General features: G+C 43.4%; 1 protein-coding gene across 3 annotated transcripts in view; it reads right to left on the bottom strand.

The window, feature by feature from the left end:
* LOC106565854 (protein tyrosine phosphatase receptor type G) overlaps positions 1–15,071 on the bottom strand; it is a 337,499-nt gene that overhangs the window by 234,760 nt on the left and 87,668 nt on the right. For all 3 annotated transcript variants that reach the window (XM_014133453.2, XM_014133451.2, XM_014133452.2), the window contains exon 2: positions 11,063–11,161. In XM_014133453.2, coding sequence (XP_013988928.1) covers positions 11,063–11,161 — 99 coding nt within the window. The remainder of the gene's footprint in view (positions 1–11,062; positions 11,162–15,071) is intronic.

Below are 15,071 nucleotides of genomic sequence, written 5' to 3'. Positions count from 1 at the left end.
TGCCATCAATCCACGGTTTCTGGTTGGGGAATGTTTTTAATAGACGCTGTTGGTACGACATCACCGATGCACTTATTAATGAACTCGCACACCGAGTCAGCGTATTGGTCAATGTTGTCATTCAACGAGAGACGACTTGTTTACCTGCATTTTTTTTCATTGAGAAATACTGCACCAAACATCTTAGTTTGACGTAAAATTGCGCGACTAAGATCTCCTTGGCAAAAACGCCCAAATTTGTGCCAGATTTCCTGAGTTATTTTAGATTAATTGGGACTATTTTGAGGAAGTGTATGCTGGCTACTGCATTTTAAAATGGACAAACAGTACTATTGCTGCTTCTTTTTCGTTTTTTAAATGAAGGTCTTTTAATAAGGGAGTATGCGAGCAACCTTGTTCGGTTTCACTTAGCCAACTTCGGCTAGCCGCCAGCCGAACTGAAACATGCTTACGACTTAAACCTTTTCATAAATTAACGAACAAACCACAGGAGGTTGGTGGCACCTTAATTGGGGAAGACGGGCTCGTGGTAATAGCCGGAGCGGAATTAGTGGAATGGTATCAAATACATCAAACACATGGTTTCCGTTCCAGCCATTATTATGAGCCTTCCTCCCCTCAGCAGCCTCCACTGGAACACACCTACACACACACACCTCATAATCTGGTGTGCACCACTGTTACCTCTCCAGGGATCTTCCTCCGAAGGCGATGTTTACCAGACCACACAGAGGCAAGCTCACATTAAACTTGGCATTTCCACTCATCCCTTATTCAGCTACATCTTCCTCATATTCCCCCCTCTGCTCCCACACTTAATCTGTTCACACCCTTGCCCTGCCAAATATACTGTATTTACTCTCCACTCACCCCCTTTCACTGTCCACCTTTTACTCTGAAAGCCACATACACACAGACAAACACACACACACACACACACACACACACGGGCACACACAGGCACACACACTCGGGCACACACAGCCCTCCTCTGCTTTATAGAGAGATATGATGCTCCCTCAGTCTCCCTAGAGGCTCTGTGTGTGGCGATATTACCAGCCCTGTTATGAGTAATGGCCCAGAGTACTAAAGCTTGAAATAAACTTTAATCAATTTCACAATGTGTGGCCCTGGCTAATCCATTTGCTGCTTTTCAGCTGCACAGCAGAGAGAAACTATAACCAAACACACACAAACAAATACACACAAGCAAGCAGACACACAAACACATACACACAGCTCCTAACCACCACCTTATACCACAGATCAGATTAGCCTAACCAAGCATTTGTGTTATACTTACTCCTCTGGAAGGCATCCACATCCAGCCCACGCACACACACTCTCTCCAACCACTCTCCAACTGCAGATTAAACACTAAAGAGTGATCACCATCTACTTCCCATCGCTCTCTCCCTCATCTCTCTCTTCCTGTCTCCTATATTTAGCTCTATCCATGATTTCCCTCTTTCCTTTCATGAGAGGCTCCAGTTTTGAGTCATTAAGCAGGCCTGCACAGAGCCCCACTCGGCCCCCACCACCCCCCTGCATTTATCCACACACACACCACTTGATCTGATCTCATGCACTCCATTCTATTGCACTTGCCTGATCTTGAGGCCAATTTAATCAACCTATTCAGAGAAATAGTATTTGTGTAAGCTTAAACAAATCTTGATCGTCTGTTGATAGAATGATTGTGGATACTACACTACATGACCAAAACATCTCTTTCCAAAATCATGGGCATTAATATGGAGTTGGTCCCCTCTTTGCTGCTATAACAGCCTCCACTCTTCTGGGAAGGATTTCCACTTGATGTTGGAACATTGCTGCGGGGACTTGCTTCCATTCAGCCATAAGAGCATTAATGAGGTCGGGCATTGATGTTGGGCGATTAGGCCTGGCTCGCAGTTGGCGTTCCAATTCATTCCAATAAGGGTCGGAGGGATTGAGGTCAGGGCTCTGTGCAGGCCAGTCAGGTTCTTCCACACCGATCTTAACAAACCATGGACCTCACTTTGTGCACAGGGGCATTATCATGCTGAAACAGGAAAGGACCTTGCCCAAACTGTTGCCACAAAGTTGGAAGCACAGAATCATCTAGAATGTAATTGTATGCTGTAGCGTTAAGATTTCCCTTCACTGGAACTAAGGGGCATCGACCGAACCATGAAAAACAGCCTCAGACCATTATTTCTCCTCCACCAAACTTTACAGTTGGCACATCCGCCAAACCCAGATTCGTCCAACGGACTGCCAGATGGTGAAGCGTGATTCATCACTCCAGAGAACGCGTTTCCACTGCTCCAGAGTCCAATGGCAGCAAGGTTTACACCACTCCAGCCAACGCTTGGTATTGCGCATTTTGAACTTAGGCTCGTGTGCGGCTGCTCGGCCATGGAAACCCATTACATGAAGCTCCAGACAAACAGTTCTTGAACTGACGTTGCTTCCAGAGGCAGTTTGGAAGTCCGTAGTGAGTGTTGTAACCGAGGACAGACTATTTTTTACAGGCTATGCGCTTCAGCACTCCGCGGTCCCGTTCTGTGAGCTTGTGTGGCCTGCCACTTCACGGATTAGCCGCTGTTGCTCCTAGACGTTTCCACTTCACAATAACAGCACTTATAGTTGACAGGGGCAGCTCTAGCAGGGCAGAAATGTGATGAACTGACTTGTTGAAAAGGTGGCATCCTATGACGATGTCACATTGAGCTCTTCAGTAAGGCCATTCTATTGCCAATGTTTGTCTATGGAGATTGCATGGCTGTGCGCTCGATTTTATACACCTGTCAGCAACGGGTGTGGCTGAAATAGCAGAATCCGCTAATTTGAAGGGGTGTCCACATACTTTTGTATATATAGTGTATATAAAGTCATCCATATGAATAGTTGGTGAGCAGCTCAGTTTGCTGGCTGACAGCTGAATGTTTCCATGCATTTATGAAAATGATGGCAATTATATAATTCATCCTAATGCAGCCTAAGGCTTTGCATTACTAATAAGCTGGCGTGTTTAAAGAACTCCATGTAATATCTTATTCTGCACATCTTACGTAATACAAATCTTACTTCCAAGCCTCCCCCTGTGTGTACGTCAAGAAGAGAGATTTAATTAGGTCAGAGAGGAAGAGGCGAAGCGAGAGGGATAACTAGGCCCAAAATCTGTCTTTTCCATTTTTTGGCCTCAACAAGTGAGGAGTTTTTGCATAGTCAATGAGAGTGTCGAATTTGGTCAACAAAAAATGTAATGGCTTATTTGATACATGTGGCTTATTTGATCAAATATAAGTTTCGTAATTCTTAGGTTGCTACAAGTCTAATGATTGATATAAGTAGGACACATGACATCCCGGCATCTTTGAGAAAAAAACACTTTATATCGGATTTGTGCCTGTTGTTCACACTCATATCTGCCCTCTCATTGGCTAAAATGGTCCCACCTGATCTTGCCTCCTCCCAACTGCCTTCAATTTTTCAAGACATTTATTTTAATCGTGAGAGTTGCCACTTGAGTATCTGGTCGATATAATGGATAATCTGCGATTAAGTCAAAACCAGCTTTAATTACTCCTCAAATCCCCCCCTGCACTTTTCCTCCCCTTCTTCCCTCCCTCCCTCCATCCATCCCTCCATCCATCCATCCATCCATCCATCCATCATTCCCTTCTCTAACACTGGAACAGTATTTTCTGTGCTGAGGAATGAGAGGAGAGGAGGAAAGAGAGGAGAGTAGAGGAGGGGAGAGGGAGGTAGGATAATGGGTCATCTACATTCCAAATCCATCCACCATCTTCTGTTCTGATTGGAGTGATGTTGATCTTTATAACCCACTTACAGGCCCAGCCACCCACAAACAGTCAGGAGGACTAAAACCAGTAGAAAAACAAGCCCAAACACTTGAAACAAACACAGGATTCACTCAGCCAGGCAGCCAAACAGAGCCATCTGGTTTTGGTCTCATCGCTCTACCTCCACCCCTCCTCCATCTTTCCCTCAGCCTTTCCCTCCCTTGACTCTCTCTTCCTCAGCCTCCCTCTTTCTCTCTCTCCCTTTTTCTATGTGTCAAGTGAACGGTTTGTCCTTGGTAAGGTGTTAGCAGCAGCAGTGATGGTGATGGTAGTGATGTCATCGCCAGGAACCCACCGCCTCTCAATGTGACCTACATGCTTTATCGGACACCTCTACCTCACGCCTCTACCTCACGCCACTCCCTCTCTCTATCCTTCTCTCTGCCTCTATCTCACATCTCTCCCTCTCGGTCCTTCTCTCCTCTCTCGCTTTACCTCTCCCTCTCTGTCTTCCTCTCCCATCCGCTGTATCCGGAGCTGAAGCATGCCTGAGGTCAGGGTCTAAAATGGAGAGATTACTCAAACAGTACAAAGTCATATTCAATTAGGATGGCGGGATATTGGCTGTACAGTAAATTGCACAATTACTGCAGTACAGTGGCAGATGTGCAGCTCCATTTGCAGGAGTGTGCTGCTGTCAGTAGAGCTGGGTCATTCTATTAGAGCGGCCTCATGATGGGCCATGCTGCTCTGATGCCGTACATACTTAAACACAGCACAGACACGCTCTGCGAGCCACATTCATGAATGAAAGACAACACGCCTTACAGAGCCAGAGAGGGAGGGCTTTCTCTCTCATTAATTAATTTACTCTCTCTCCATCGCTCTTATTTGCTTTCACTCCTGTCATTCTTGTTTTCATTCTTCACTCTTGTTTTCATCCTCCACCTCAACCCTAATTTTAACACCTTCATTCCCACTTCCTGTTTCTGTTACAGCACTATGTCACATGATGTATTTGCATAGGTAAAAATCCTTAGCACAAAGAGAGAGAGCTACAGCAGAGCTAGGCTATCAGTCCTCTGATGTATTAGCTATAGTAGTTAATGCCAAATTGTAATTATTTCGCCACTATGGCCTATTTATTGCCTTACACACTGTACATAGATTTTTCTATTGCGTTATTGACTGTACGTTTGTTTATCCCATGTGTAACTCTGTGTTGTTGTTTTTGTCGAACTGCTTTGCTTTATCTTGGCCAGATCGCAGTTGTAAATGAGAACTTGTTCTCAACTGGCCTACCTGGTTAAATAAAGGTTGAAAAAAATAACCAAAAAATTGTATACCCTGAGAGCAGGTGGCGCCATTCAGAGATACCAGACACAGTTCCTGTATCACAACTAAAGCCAGCTAAAGGGTACCATACAAGCAAACACTGACTGACATAGTAGAGTGTGAAAGACAGACAGCTTGAAAGAGAGATTGAGATGTGCCACCACAGACAGGGAAAAGTAGAGCTGGGAGTGAGAGAAAAGAGGACTTGAACACCACACTAGGAAGCTGCTCTCATCAGCATGCCAAGTCAGGTTTGAGGCTTTGTTTTTCATTCTGTTAGGCTGCCCTCAGCCCTCCGTTCTAAACATTCAGCTGCCTTGACACAACATCTCTCTCACTCTCTCAATTACATTTCAATTTAAGGGGCTTTATTGGCATGGGAAACATATGTTTACATTGCCAAAGCCAGTGAAATAGATAATGAACACAAGTGAAATAAACAATAAAAACGAACAGTAAACATTCCAAAAGAATAGAGACGTTTCAAATGTCATATTATGTCTCTATACAGTGTTCTAACGATGTGCAAGTACAAAAGGGAAAATAAATAAACGTAAATATGGGTTGTATTTAAAATGGTGTTTGTTCTTCACTGATTGCCCTTTTCTTGTGGCAACAGGTCACAAATATTACTGCTGTGATTTCACACTGTGGTATTTCACCCAATAGATATGGGAGTTTATCAAAATTGGATTTGTTTTCAAATTCTTTGTGGGTCTGTGTAATCTGAGGGAAGTATGTGTCTCTAATATGGTCATACATTTGGCAGGAGGTTAGGAAGTGCAGCTCAGTTTCCACCTCATTTTGTGGGCAGTGTGCACATACAGTAGCCTGCCTACGGCAGACCTGGCAAGGCTATGCTCACTGAGTTAGTACATAGTCAAAGCTTTCCTTAATTTTGGGTCAGATATTCTGCCACTGTGTACTCTGTTTAGGGCCAAATAGCATTCTAGTTTGCTCCGTTTTTTGTTAATTCTTTCCAATGTGTCAAGTACTTCTCTTTTGTTTTCTCATGATTTAGTTGGATCTAATTGTGTTGTTGTCCTGGGGCTCTAGTTGTGTTTGTTAACAGAGCCCCAGGACCAGTTTGCTTAGGGGACTCTTCTCCAGGTTCATCTCTCTGTAGGTGATGGCTTTGTTAAGGAAGGTTTGGGAATCGCTTCCTTTTACATTAGGTGGTTGTAGAATTTAACAGCTCTTTTTTGGTAATTAGCGGGTATCGGCCTAATTCTGCTCTGCATGCATTATTTTAGGTTTTACGTTGTACACAGAGGATATTTTTGCAGAATTCTGCATGCAGAGTCTCAATGTGGTGTTAGTCCTATTTTGTTCATTCTTGGTTGGTGAATGGACCCCAGACCTCACAACCATAAAGGGCAGATGTTTAGGCCGAGGTATGTATAGTTTTTTGTGTGCTCTAGGGAAACGGTGTCTAGATGGAATTAGTATTTGTGGTCCTGGCAAATGGACCATTTTTGGAACACCATTATTTTTGTCTTGCTGAGATTTACTGTCATAATTTTCATTTGAAAAAATAATTATACAGAGCTGGAAGAGATGTATCAGTGACCAATGACCACCTGTGCTAACAAGATTTATTTCTCTGTTTTTTGCGTGGGCAGAATTGATTAAATAATACTAATTTCTCCATCTTCATTTCATATTATTGTATACGATGAGGACTGCTGTTGACAGGCAAGTCTGTGATTGTCCTAATGTCATTTCAGAACCTCTATGGCAGGCAGTTCTGTAAAGGTTGGCATGGTAACCAGATGCCCTGCCATTGTCATAACTCTGCTAGATCTCAAATTACATGTAATTCCCCTGAGTGCTGATGCAATCACTAAAAGGTGTTGGATAATACATAACCCATCACACCTTACACGAATGACCTGGTCTGAAGACCCCATTCAGTAAATAATGTGCATATTAATCCATTAGGAAACACCCTTAAGTGCATTTTAGGACAAGTGGAGCACTGCAGATTCAAGGTTGATCCAATGCAGTTTTTCTGTGTCCCCTACTACAGCATACTACTGAATATGCATAGAGGATCCACTCCAAAGCATATTTACACGTCCTCAGAAATACACACAGAAAATACGTGTACAAACACTCATAAGAAGTAAAGGCACACTCTTAGAATCCAAGGACTTAGAGTGGATTTAAGCATAGGCCTACTGAGTAAGCAGCATACTAAAGAAAAAAAAAATATTTTGTTTAACATCCTCACAGAAATGACTATCTTTGTGAGTTGTTATTTAAGTCACAGCCCTTAATCCTCTAAAGTTAAACTACAGTACAATTTCCATCTTCATGTATTTTCTTCAAGGCTGCACACAAAACCTAGAGAGCCCTCAACTCAAGCCTGCCAGTGAATGTGAAATGGGCTATGAGGACTGATATGAAACGGACAATATGGTGAATTCTCTATCTCATAAATTAGGGTACGTCTCCCATTGAAGCCAGAAGTAATGAGGCTACAAGGGATTCAAAATTAATATCCAGCAAGTTGGGGGTGAGGGGAGGGAGGGTGATTTATAGTGCCATTGAGCAAATAATTTTTTTATGTGGAAAAGTGGAACTTTCCATCAAATCCACCTTAATGTGAACTTTGTAGCGGCGTGTAGGAGAGAAGGCATGAGGGAGGGCCTATTGATCTGGCCTCGGTGTTTCAGTCAGAAAAAGGCCTCTTAAAATATATGGAAAAGCACTTGTAATTATGTAGACTGGAGGGCATTACTCACCCGGGGACATTTGTTTGGTTCATACTGAATATCTTAATTAAGGCCTCAGACGCCTCACTTTCAGGCAGTAATTCTGATATGAGCCATGACATGTATGTTCAGGTTTTCCAGATCCTTGATATCCTTCGTCTGATGTTATGGACTGCCCTCCTCAATTCAAACCCCAGGTTTTCAACAGGGTTCAAGTCAGGAGACTGAGATGGCCATGGCAAAATGTTGATTTTGCGCTCAATTAACCATTTCTTTGTAGGTTTTGATTAGTGTTGGGGGTTATTGTCTTGCTGGAGGATCCACTTGTGGCCAAGTGTCAGCCTCCTGGCAGAGGCATCCAGAGTTTTGGCTAAAATGTCCTGGTACTGGAAAAGTTTATGATGCCGTTGACCTTACCAAGGGCCTCAGGACCAGTGGAAGTAAAATTGCCCAAAAACATCAAAGATCCACCACCATATTTTACCGTAGGTATGAGGTTCTTTTCTGCATATGCTTCTGTTTTTCAATGCTAAACCCACCACTGGTGTGCGTGGCCAAAGAGCTCTATTTTCATATCATCCGACCAAAGCACCGGTTCCAATCCAAGTGCCAATGCCATTTAGAATATAATTTCAACAAAAAAATGAGCATGGAATATAGCTCAGTATTTGTCTGATTTATTATTCAGTCTTCTTTGCTCAATAATTATGGACCTGACTGTATACAACGAATGGCCAAAAATGGCCATAAGGGTGCCAAGTCTAGGGCTGTAAGAGTTATTAATCAGATAACTTGAGTTAACTTTTTGTATTTTTAGTTCCCCATTTTTTTGTTTGTGACTAATTGCATTGTCTGAAAGTCTTCCAAATACAGTGAGAACATACAAAATACACAATCTATATGTCACAGGCGTCGTATTGAAGAGACCAAGGCGCAGCGTGTTGAGTGCTCATCTTTTACTTTTAATGAAAGCACTTCACAAAGAAAAACAAACGACAGCCAAACAGTTCTGTCAGGTATACTAACACACTAAACAGAAAGCAACCACCCACAAAACCCAAAGGAAAACAGGCTGCCTAAGTATGGCTTCCAATCAGAGACAACGAAAGACACCTGCCTCCGATTGGAAACCATACTCGGCCAAACATGGAAAACGAAACATAGAAATAGCAAACTAGAACAAATTCCCCTAGAACCAAAAAACCCCAAAACACACAAAACAACCCCCCTGCCACGCCCTGACCATTCTACTATGGGAAATGACCCTTTTCACTGGTCAGAATGTGACACTATACATCTAAAAACAACAATGCAATGTCAAAACAAGTTGACATTGAGGGTAAAGAAATTGTGCTTTATCAATTTATCTGACTTTGTTGACTAACTTTGGACAAAATCAAGATGTCAATGCCTTTTGTATAAAAAATTGTAAATTACAGCTACATTTATTAATCGTAAGGGGTTCAATCGTCAGGGGTTCAAACTGTAGAACCCAGTTCCTACATATGAATATAAACATTGATTTTATCAAACAAAACTATGCTACATTTTATCTCTGGGACCCTCAGGATGACAAATCAGAGCAAGATTACTGAATGTAAGTACATTATTTACCTTCAGAGGTGAATGTATCAAACCAGTTGCCGTGATAAAAGTTTTTGGTTGTTGTGCACTCTACTCAAACAATAGCATGGTATTTCTTCACTGTAATAGCTACTGTAAATTGGACAGTGCAGTTAGATTAAGAAGAATTTAAGCTTGTCTATGTCCTGAAAAGTGTGCTGTTACTTACAACGTAATTCTAGTCACATTAGCGCATGTTAGCAACAAGGGACACCGATCCCGTAGATCCTTAATAAGAGTAAATCCTAAGATTAACTCGATTAAATGTTCTAAATTGTTTGAAAGCCCTAGTACCAACACAATTACAGTTGATCCGAACACATTTCAATGACAGTTTCTTAAGTCATCATTTATGTATACAACTTCTAAAGAATAACAGACATCCAAATAATAACATATCCACTGGTGTAATAAGGCATCCAATATTGGTGAAGTCATCACTTCGCAACCTGGTAATCAGATCCACCAGTATATATTCAGATGACAGATTCCAGAATGGCTACCTCACTGAGGCATAGCAGACTGCCCCATCAGCCCACCAGAGACAATGACGCATTAACACGCAGAGAGAGATGAGAGCTTAGAGCTGTGCACAAACTCAGGCAATATCTAGGGACAGCCCTACATACTGCCTCTCCTCTCCTTCATGTCCCTAAGGCCCAGAGAGAGAGAGAGGAGAGACAGGAGAGAGAGGAGAGAGAGGAGAGAGAGAGATGCAGTTCAGTATTAGTGACAGGTCTGTGGTTGCTGCTAGTATAGCGAGGTATAAGGAGGCTCTCAGCTGTTTGAGAGGAGCAATAGCAGTGGGTGACCAGGCCCCACAGGGACTGATGTGATTATTAAATATCAGGGTGGGCTGCCAGAGTGCCACCGCTGATTCACATGAAAGGGTTTGGAGCCATCAGCATTCTCAAACCAAGCATAACCTACTATCCTCAGCTCTCTCTCTCTCTCTCTCTCTCTCTCTCTCTCTCTCTCTCTCTCTCTCTCTCTCTCTCTCTCTCTCACTCACTCACTCACTCACTCCAGTACCTGCTATAGCACCAGCCTATCCGTTTGTTCAGAAAGAATTCTGTGACTGTCCTACACAATCTGTATTGTTTTCTTCTTGCTGAAATTACACCCACAGTTACATCAGAGTCTTATATAAGCCTTTAATATTATGCGTGCCATGACACAAAACACCATTAATAGATCTAAGCATCAATACCCAGCTCGCTAAGTGAATCTGTCACCAGCTCTACTTTGCCACGAGCCCCTGGCTTTAATGCAGCGTCGGGCTACAATTAGAGTAGACATGGGAACAGAAATATATTAAAAAAATAAAGATCATTTGTTGCCCGAGGCTTGGTTGCACAGTAAAATATTAATGCTCCTCCTCTGCAAATATCGCTCAGAGGGACAAAAGAAGTCACTTTTTCTCCACAGAAACATTCATAAAATAAAAAGCCCAGAGAATCCCTGAGGCCAGGGCTCTAAAGAACAGGGAGGATAGGCGAAGGAAGAGGGAGAGAGAGGAGAGAAGGAGAAGGGGGAGGGACAGAGAGAGACAGACAGAGAGAGAGAGTAAGAACCATTCTACATTAACACACACACCTGAATAGGCCCAGTAGGACTCCTCGGCCGCTCTTCTGAGTCTGCTCCCGGGCGCTCGGCCATCTTGGCTCCCTTGCGTGGGCTGCCCTCCTGTCAGCGCTGTGTGGGGGAGAGAAAGGAGAAGGATGTCACCAAAATGGCACTGCACTCACTCACTGTGGTAAAACAAAAAAGCACTGCTCTTGCTAACAGCATTCTCATTAGGAAACAGAGACTGACTGTGACTTGGACACAGCCGAATTATACAGCCAGTGCGTCAAACAGTGCTTACAATGACTTACCAAAACATCCTACCACAAAAGCCACAACAACTTCCTTAAAACTTAGGCATGAATACAGATACATAGATACATAGTGTGGCTCATTGGTAAAGAGCCACACTTTGTCAGATCCAATTATGCCAGGCTCATTGTGACTGTGGGGCCTCTGGGATGTGAGCTGGGGGCTGCTGAGCTTTTGGGTAAGAGTCACCCACACTTCTGCCCCTCACTTGCTGTTCCACAAATGGGCTTTGGCAGTACCTGGGAATAACTGGCATTTTACATTTTATCTGACCTAAAATGGCCACATGCGGTTATGAGAACACAGAGAGAGAGAGAGAGAGAGAGAGAGAGAGAGAGAGAGAGAGAGAGAGAGAGAGAGAGAGAGAGAGAGAGAGAGAGAGAGAGAGAGAGAGAGAGAGTCACAGGTAAGAGGACACGTGCTGAGCGCTGGCTAACCATGTGGTTACCTCCTTACTCACTGCATCACCAAGGACACTGGGCCACCGGAGATGTCAATCAAAGCCTAATGGTATTTTAAAGGCTGCTCGCTGGGCATTGTGGTTACTTAAGGGCTTGATATAAACAATGGGTGACTCTTTGTTTCAATGACAGACCGATTTTTCGCTCTTCTTTAATTATTGGGGATGTAAGCTTGAGCATGTCTGTGAATGTCAATGAGAGGCCAGTCCATGGCTTTTCTATGAATTACATTATCGATTCCCAATACTCTCCCAACAGAAAATGTTATTATGCAGCCCCCACCCTAACCTCTCAATCCACGCCAAACCCATCCTCTCACTATCCTTCTTCTGCCTTTCTTTCTGTTATTCATTCCCTCTCCCATTGTCTCTTACCCTTGACTCTCTTTCTCTAACACACAAACACACATGCACGCGCACACACACACACATCGTACAAGCTCATCTCATTCTTCCCCACATGCCTGTGAGGCCCCAGGAGTTAACCCTGTCCTCTCATGGCTGTAGCACTTCAGCCGTGGCCAGTCAATTAACAGCTAGCCACTATCTACACAGGTGTCCATTGACACAGTCAATCAGTCCACAGTGCCAAAGCCCAGCCCAGAGACTCTGGGCTGCACTGAAACTATCCCCAGCACTGTAACATAAGAATATAAATGTCAGTGCCAATCACAATATGGGGTTGGGGAGGGGAGAGGGAACTAGGGATGGGAGGAGAAGAGGTGCTGATGGGGGAAAAAAGGCTACAGAGGGATAGATGGCAGAGTTTGGGTAGAATGCGAGGAGAGAGGTAGATAGAGAAAGAGGGAAAGAAGAGGACAGAGTAATACAGTGTCGGGTCATAGTGGGGTGGGACCCTTTTTTCAGCCCAGCCCACTCTCTTAGCGACAGTCTCTGGGTCACTGTGATGGGCAGCCTGCTGCCTGGCAACCGTTCAACAGGAGGAGAGGAGAGCAGGAGGCGAGAAAGAAGGGAGAAAAGAACAAAGGCCTTCTATGCGTTTTCAGAGGAGGAGGAAGGAGGGGGGAGAGAGGAGGGAACAGGCTTTGACTGGTAGTGCCAGTTTAAAAAAGTCACAAGCAATGTTCTCTCTAAGCTGCACACGTGCGCGGGCACGCAACTCCCCCAGGACTGCCGTGCAGAAGAAATATCAGCCTGCAAAAAGAAGCACGGGATTGAACTTCACTCAACTTTCTAGAGTTTTCCCCGTTAGTTAACACTATCAACGTTTCCCTTTGCTGCAATATTAGCCACTTTCAATGCAACATACTGAACTATGTAAGACTTCGTATGCAAAACGAAATATGCAAGAAATGTTGTTGTAGGCAGAGCACATTGGAGTAGGATTATATTGACAGGCCTGTACTCTGCACAGAGCTGCAGTAGGCCAATACGCAAATAGACCATTGCCATATATGGATTTCTGCCATTCACTTTGAACTGGACTGTGAACATGAGCGTTCGCGATTATTATGCGCTTGTTTTGAGATCAAAGTGAGAGCTGCATGTAGCCAAGTTTGCACATTTCTTCATATTCTTTGCTGGTTAGTGAGTTATTAGCCCAGTTATAGATAATTTGTAGTCAGCAATGTGGGCGTGATTGCTTCCTACAAGAGCACAAAATGTGTACATTTCTAGCCATCTTTGAAAAGCCAGTCAGGTAAAGAGCTTTTTTTATGTCTTAAAGGGGCAGTGTTGTATTTTAAGACAGGCTTTAATAAGCTAAGTAGCCAATAGGCAGAGGGTAGCATCATTTGTCTGATTCTCTGTAATAATGGTATGGGAAAAATAATGACTTTTATTTTTGCATCAAACAACACAACAAAATGTTCAGTCATTTCCTTGACTGAAAGACAAGTGGATAAACAGGTTAATGTCAAGCCCTGCATGGTTTTTTCAAAAGTTTCATGGAATGTAGGCCTACATTGAACAGCACACACTGGCTGCTACTATAGGCTGAATGATAGAACCGCTATTTCCATGTTAAAATGTTATGTGATGTATTTTCTCACATTTTTATGGTAGGCCACTCTGGTAGGCCTACATTACGACCCAATAGCTACAGTAGCGTTAGAATAGTACATTAAAGCAGGTACAGTAAATGCACACCGGAAGTTGCACAGAACATGAAATTTGCTCAGTGCGGAAAGAAATTAGAGGGAACATTGATCACAAGGGCTCAGTGCCGGTTTAATAACACGTGGAATACTGTATGTGCTTAAGACATTGTAAATGTTGCAAACTATGAACAAAAGCACATAGGGAGAACACTGCAATTCCCATACAACACATCCACGTTCTCTCCTCCTACCCACTGCTCTCTGTGCCTTCTACCACAACAGTCACCACTTCCCTGCTCTCCCAGACCCTGTCAAAGACTATCAACGTCAACACAGCCAGCAAAGCAGCAAAGATACACACACCACACACACACACACACACACACACACACACACACACACACACACACACACACACACACACACACACACACACACACACACACACACACACACACACACACACACACACACACACACACACACAGACGCACAAATACAAACCACCACACAAAGACACTAGCAGTCATGTGTCATACTAATGACGCAGAAACCTCTTAATCTTATTCAAACTCATTGCATAGAGCACATAGTGTTATTGAGAAAGGAACTTGAGAAAGTCCTTGTTTAACATTGCAGGCAATGCTAGGGATGTCTCCTATGATCGAATCTTTCTGCGAGAGGTTCCATTCTGCTGCGCTGGTCTAAACAAATTTTTACCTAATTGATTTATAATTTCCTATTTGAGGAATGTGCTCTTATGAGACAGAGATTGGGGGCTGACATTTTTGTCAGGCCATCCCTGCAGAAACAATGATATGGGGAGATGTGATCGAATAAGGATCCGAGTCTAGAACTATGATTTTTTTTATTCAGATCCCCATTAGCTGCTGAAGAAGCAGCAGCTACTCTTCCAAGCCCTATATCTATAAAACTTCCCTGAGGCTAAGGTCTCGACTTTAACAGAAAGCCAAATGAAGTAGACAGTTCAGCAGTGAAACAGAGAATGAAGTAGACAGTTACGCAGTGTCCTGGAAACAGAGAATGAGGGTGCCATTGGTGGCTTCACAAGGGTAATGAAGTTGTGATTAGCTCTTTTTGGCAAGACCTGCAGCACCTGCAATGTCAACTCCCAGATTCACTAGGATAGAGAACTCACATAGAGCCCTATTTGAAAGGGGTGATCAGCAAGGTCAGAATGCACGCA

Source organism: Salmo salar, chromosome ssa12 (assembly GCF_905237065.1).
Source record: "Salmo salar chromosome ssa12, Ssal_v3.1, whole genome shotgun sequence".
Classification (NCBI taxonomy): Eukaryota; Metazoa; Chordata; class Actinopteri; order Salmoniformes; family Salmonidae; genus Salmo; species Salmo salar.
The sequence above is the reverse complement of the archived record's forward strand: the minus strand, read 5'-3'. Positions and strand labels throughout refer to the sequence as shown.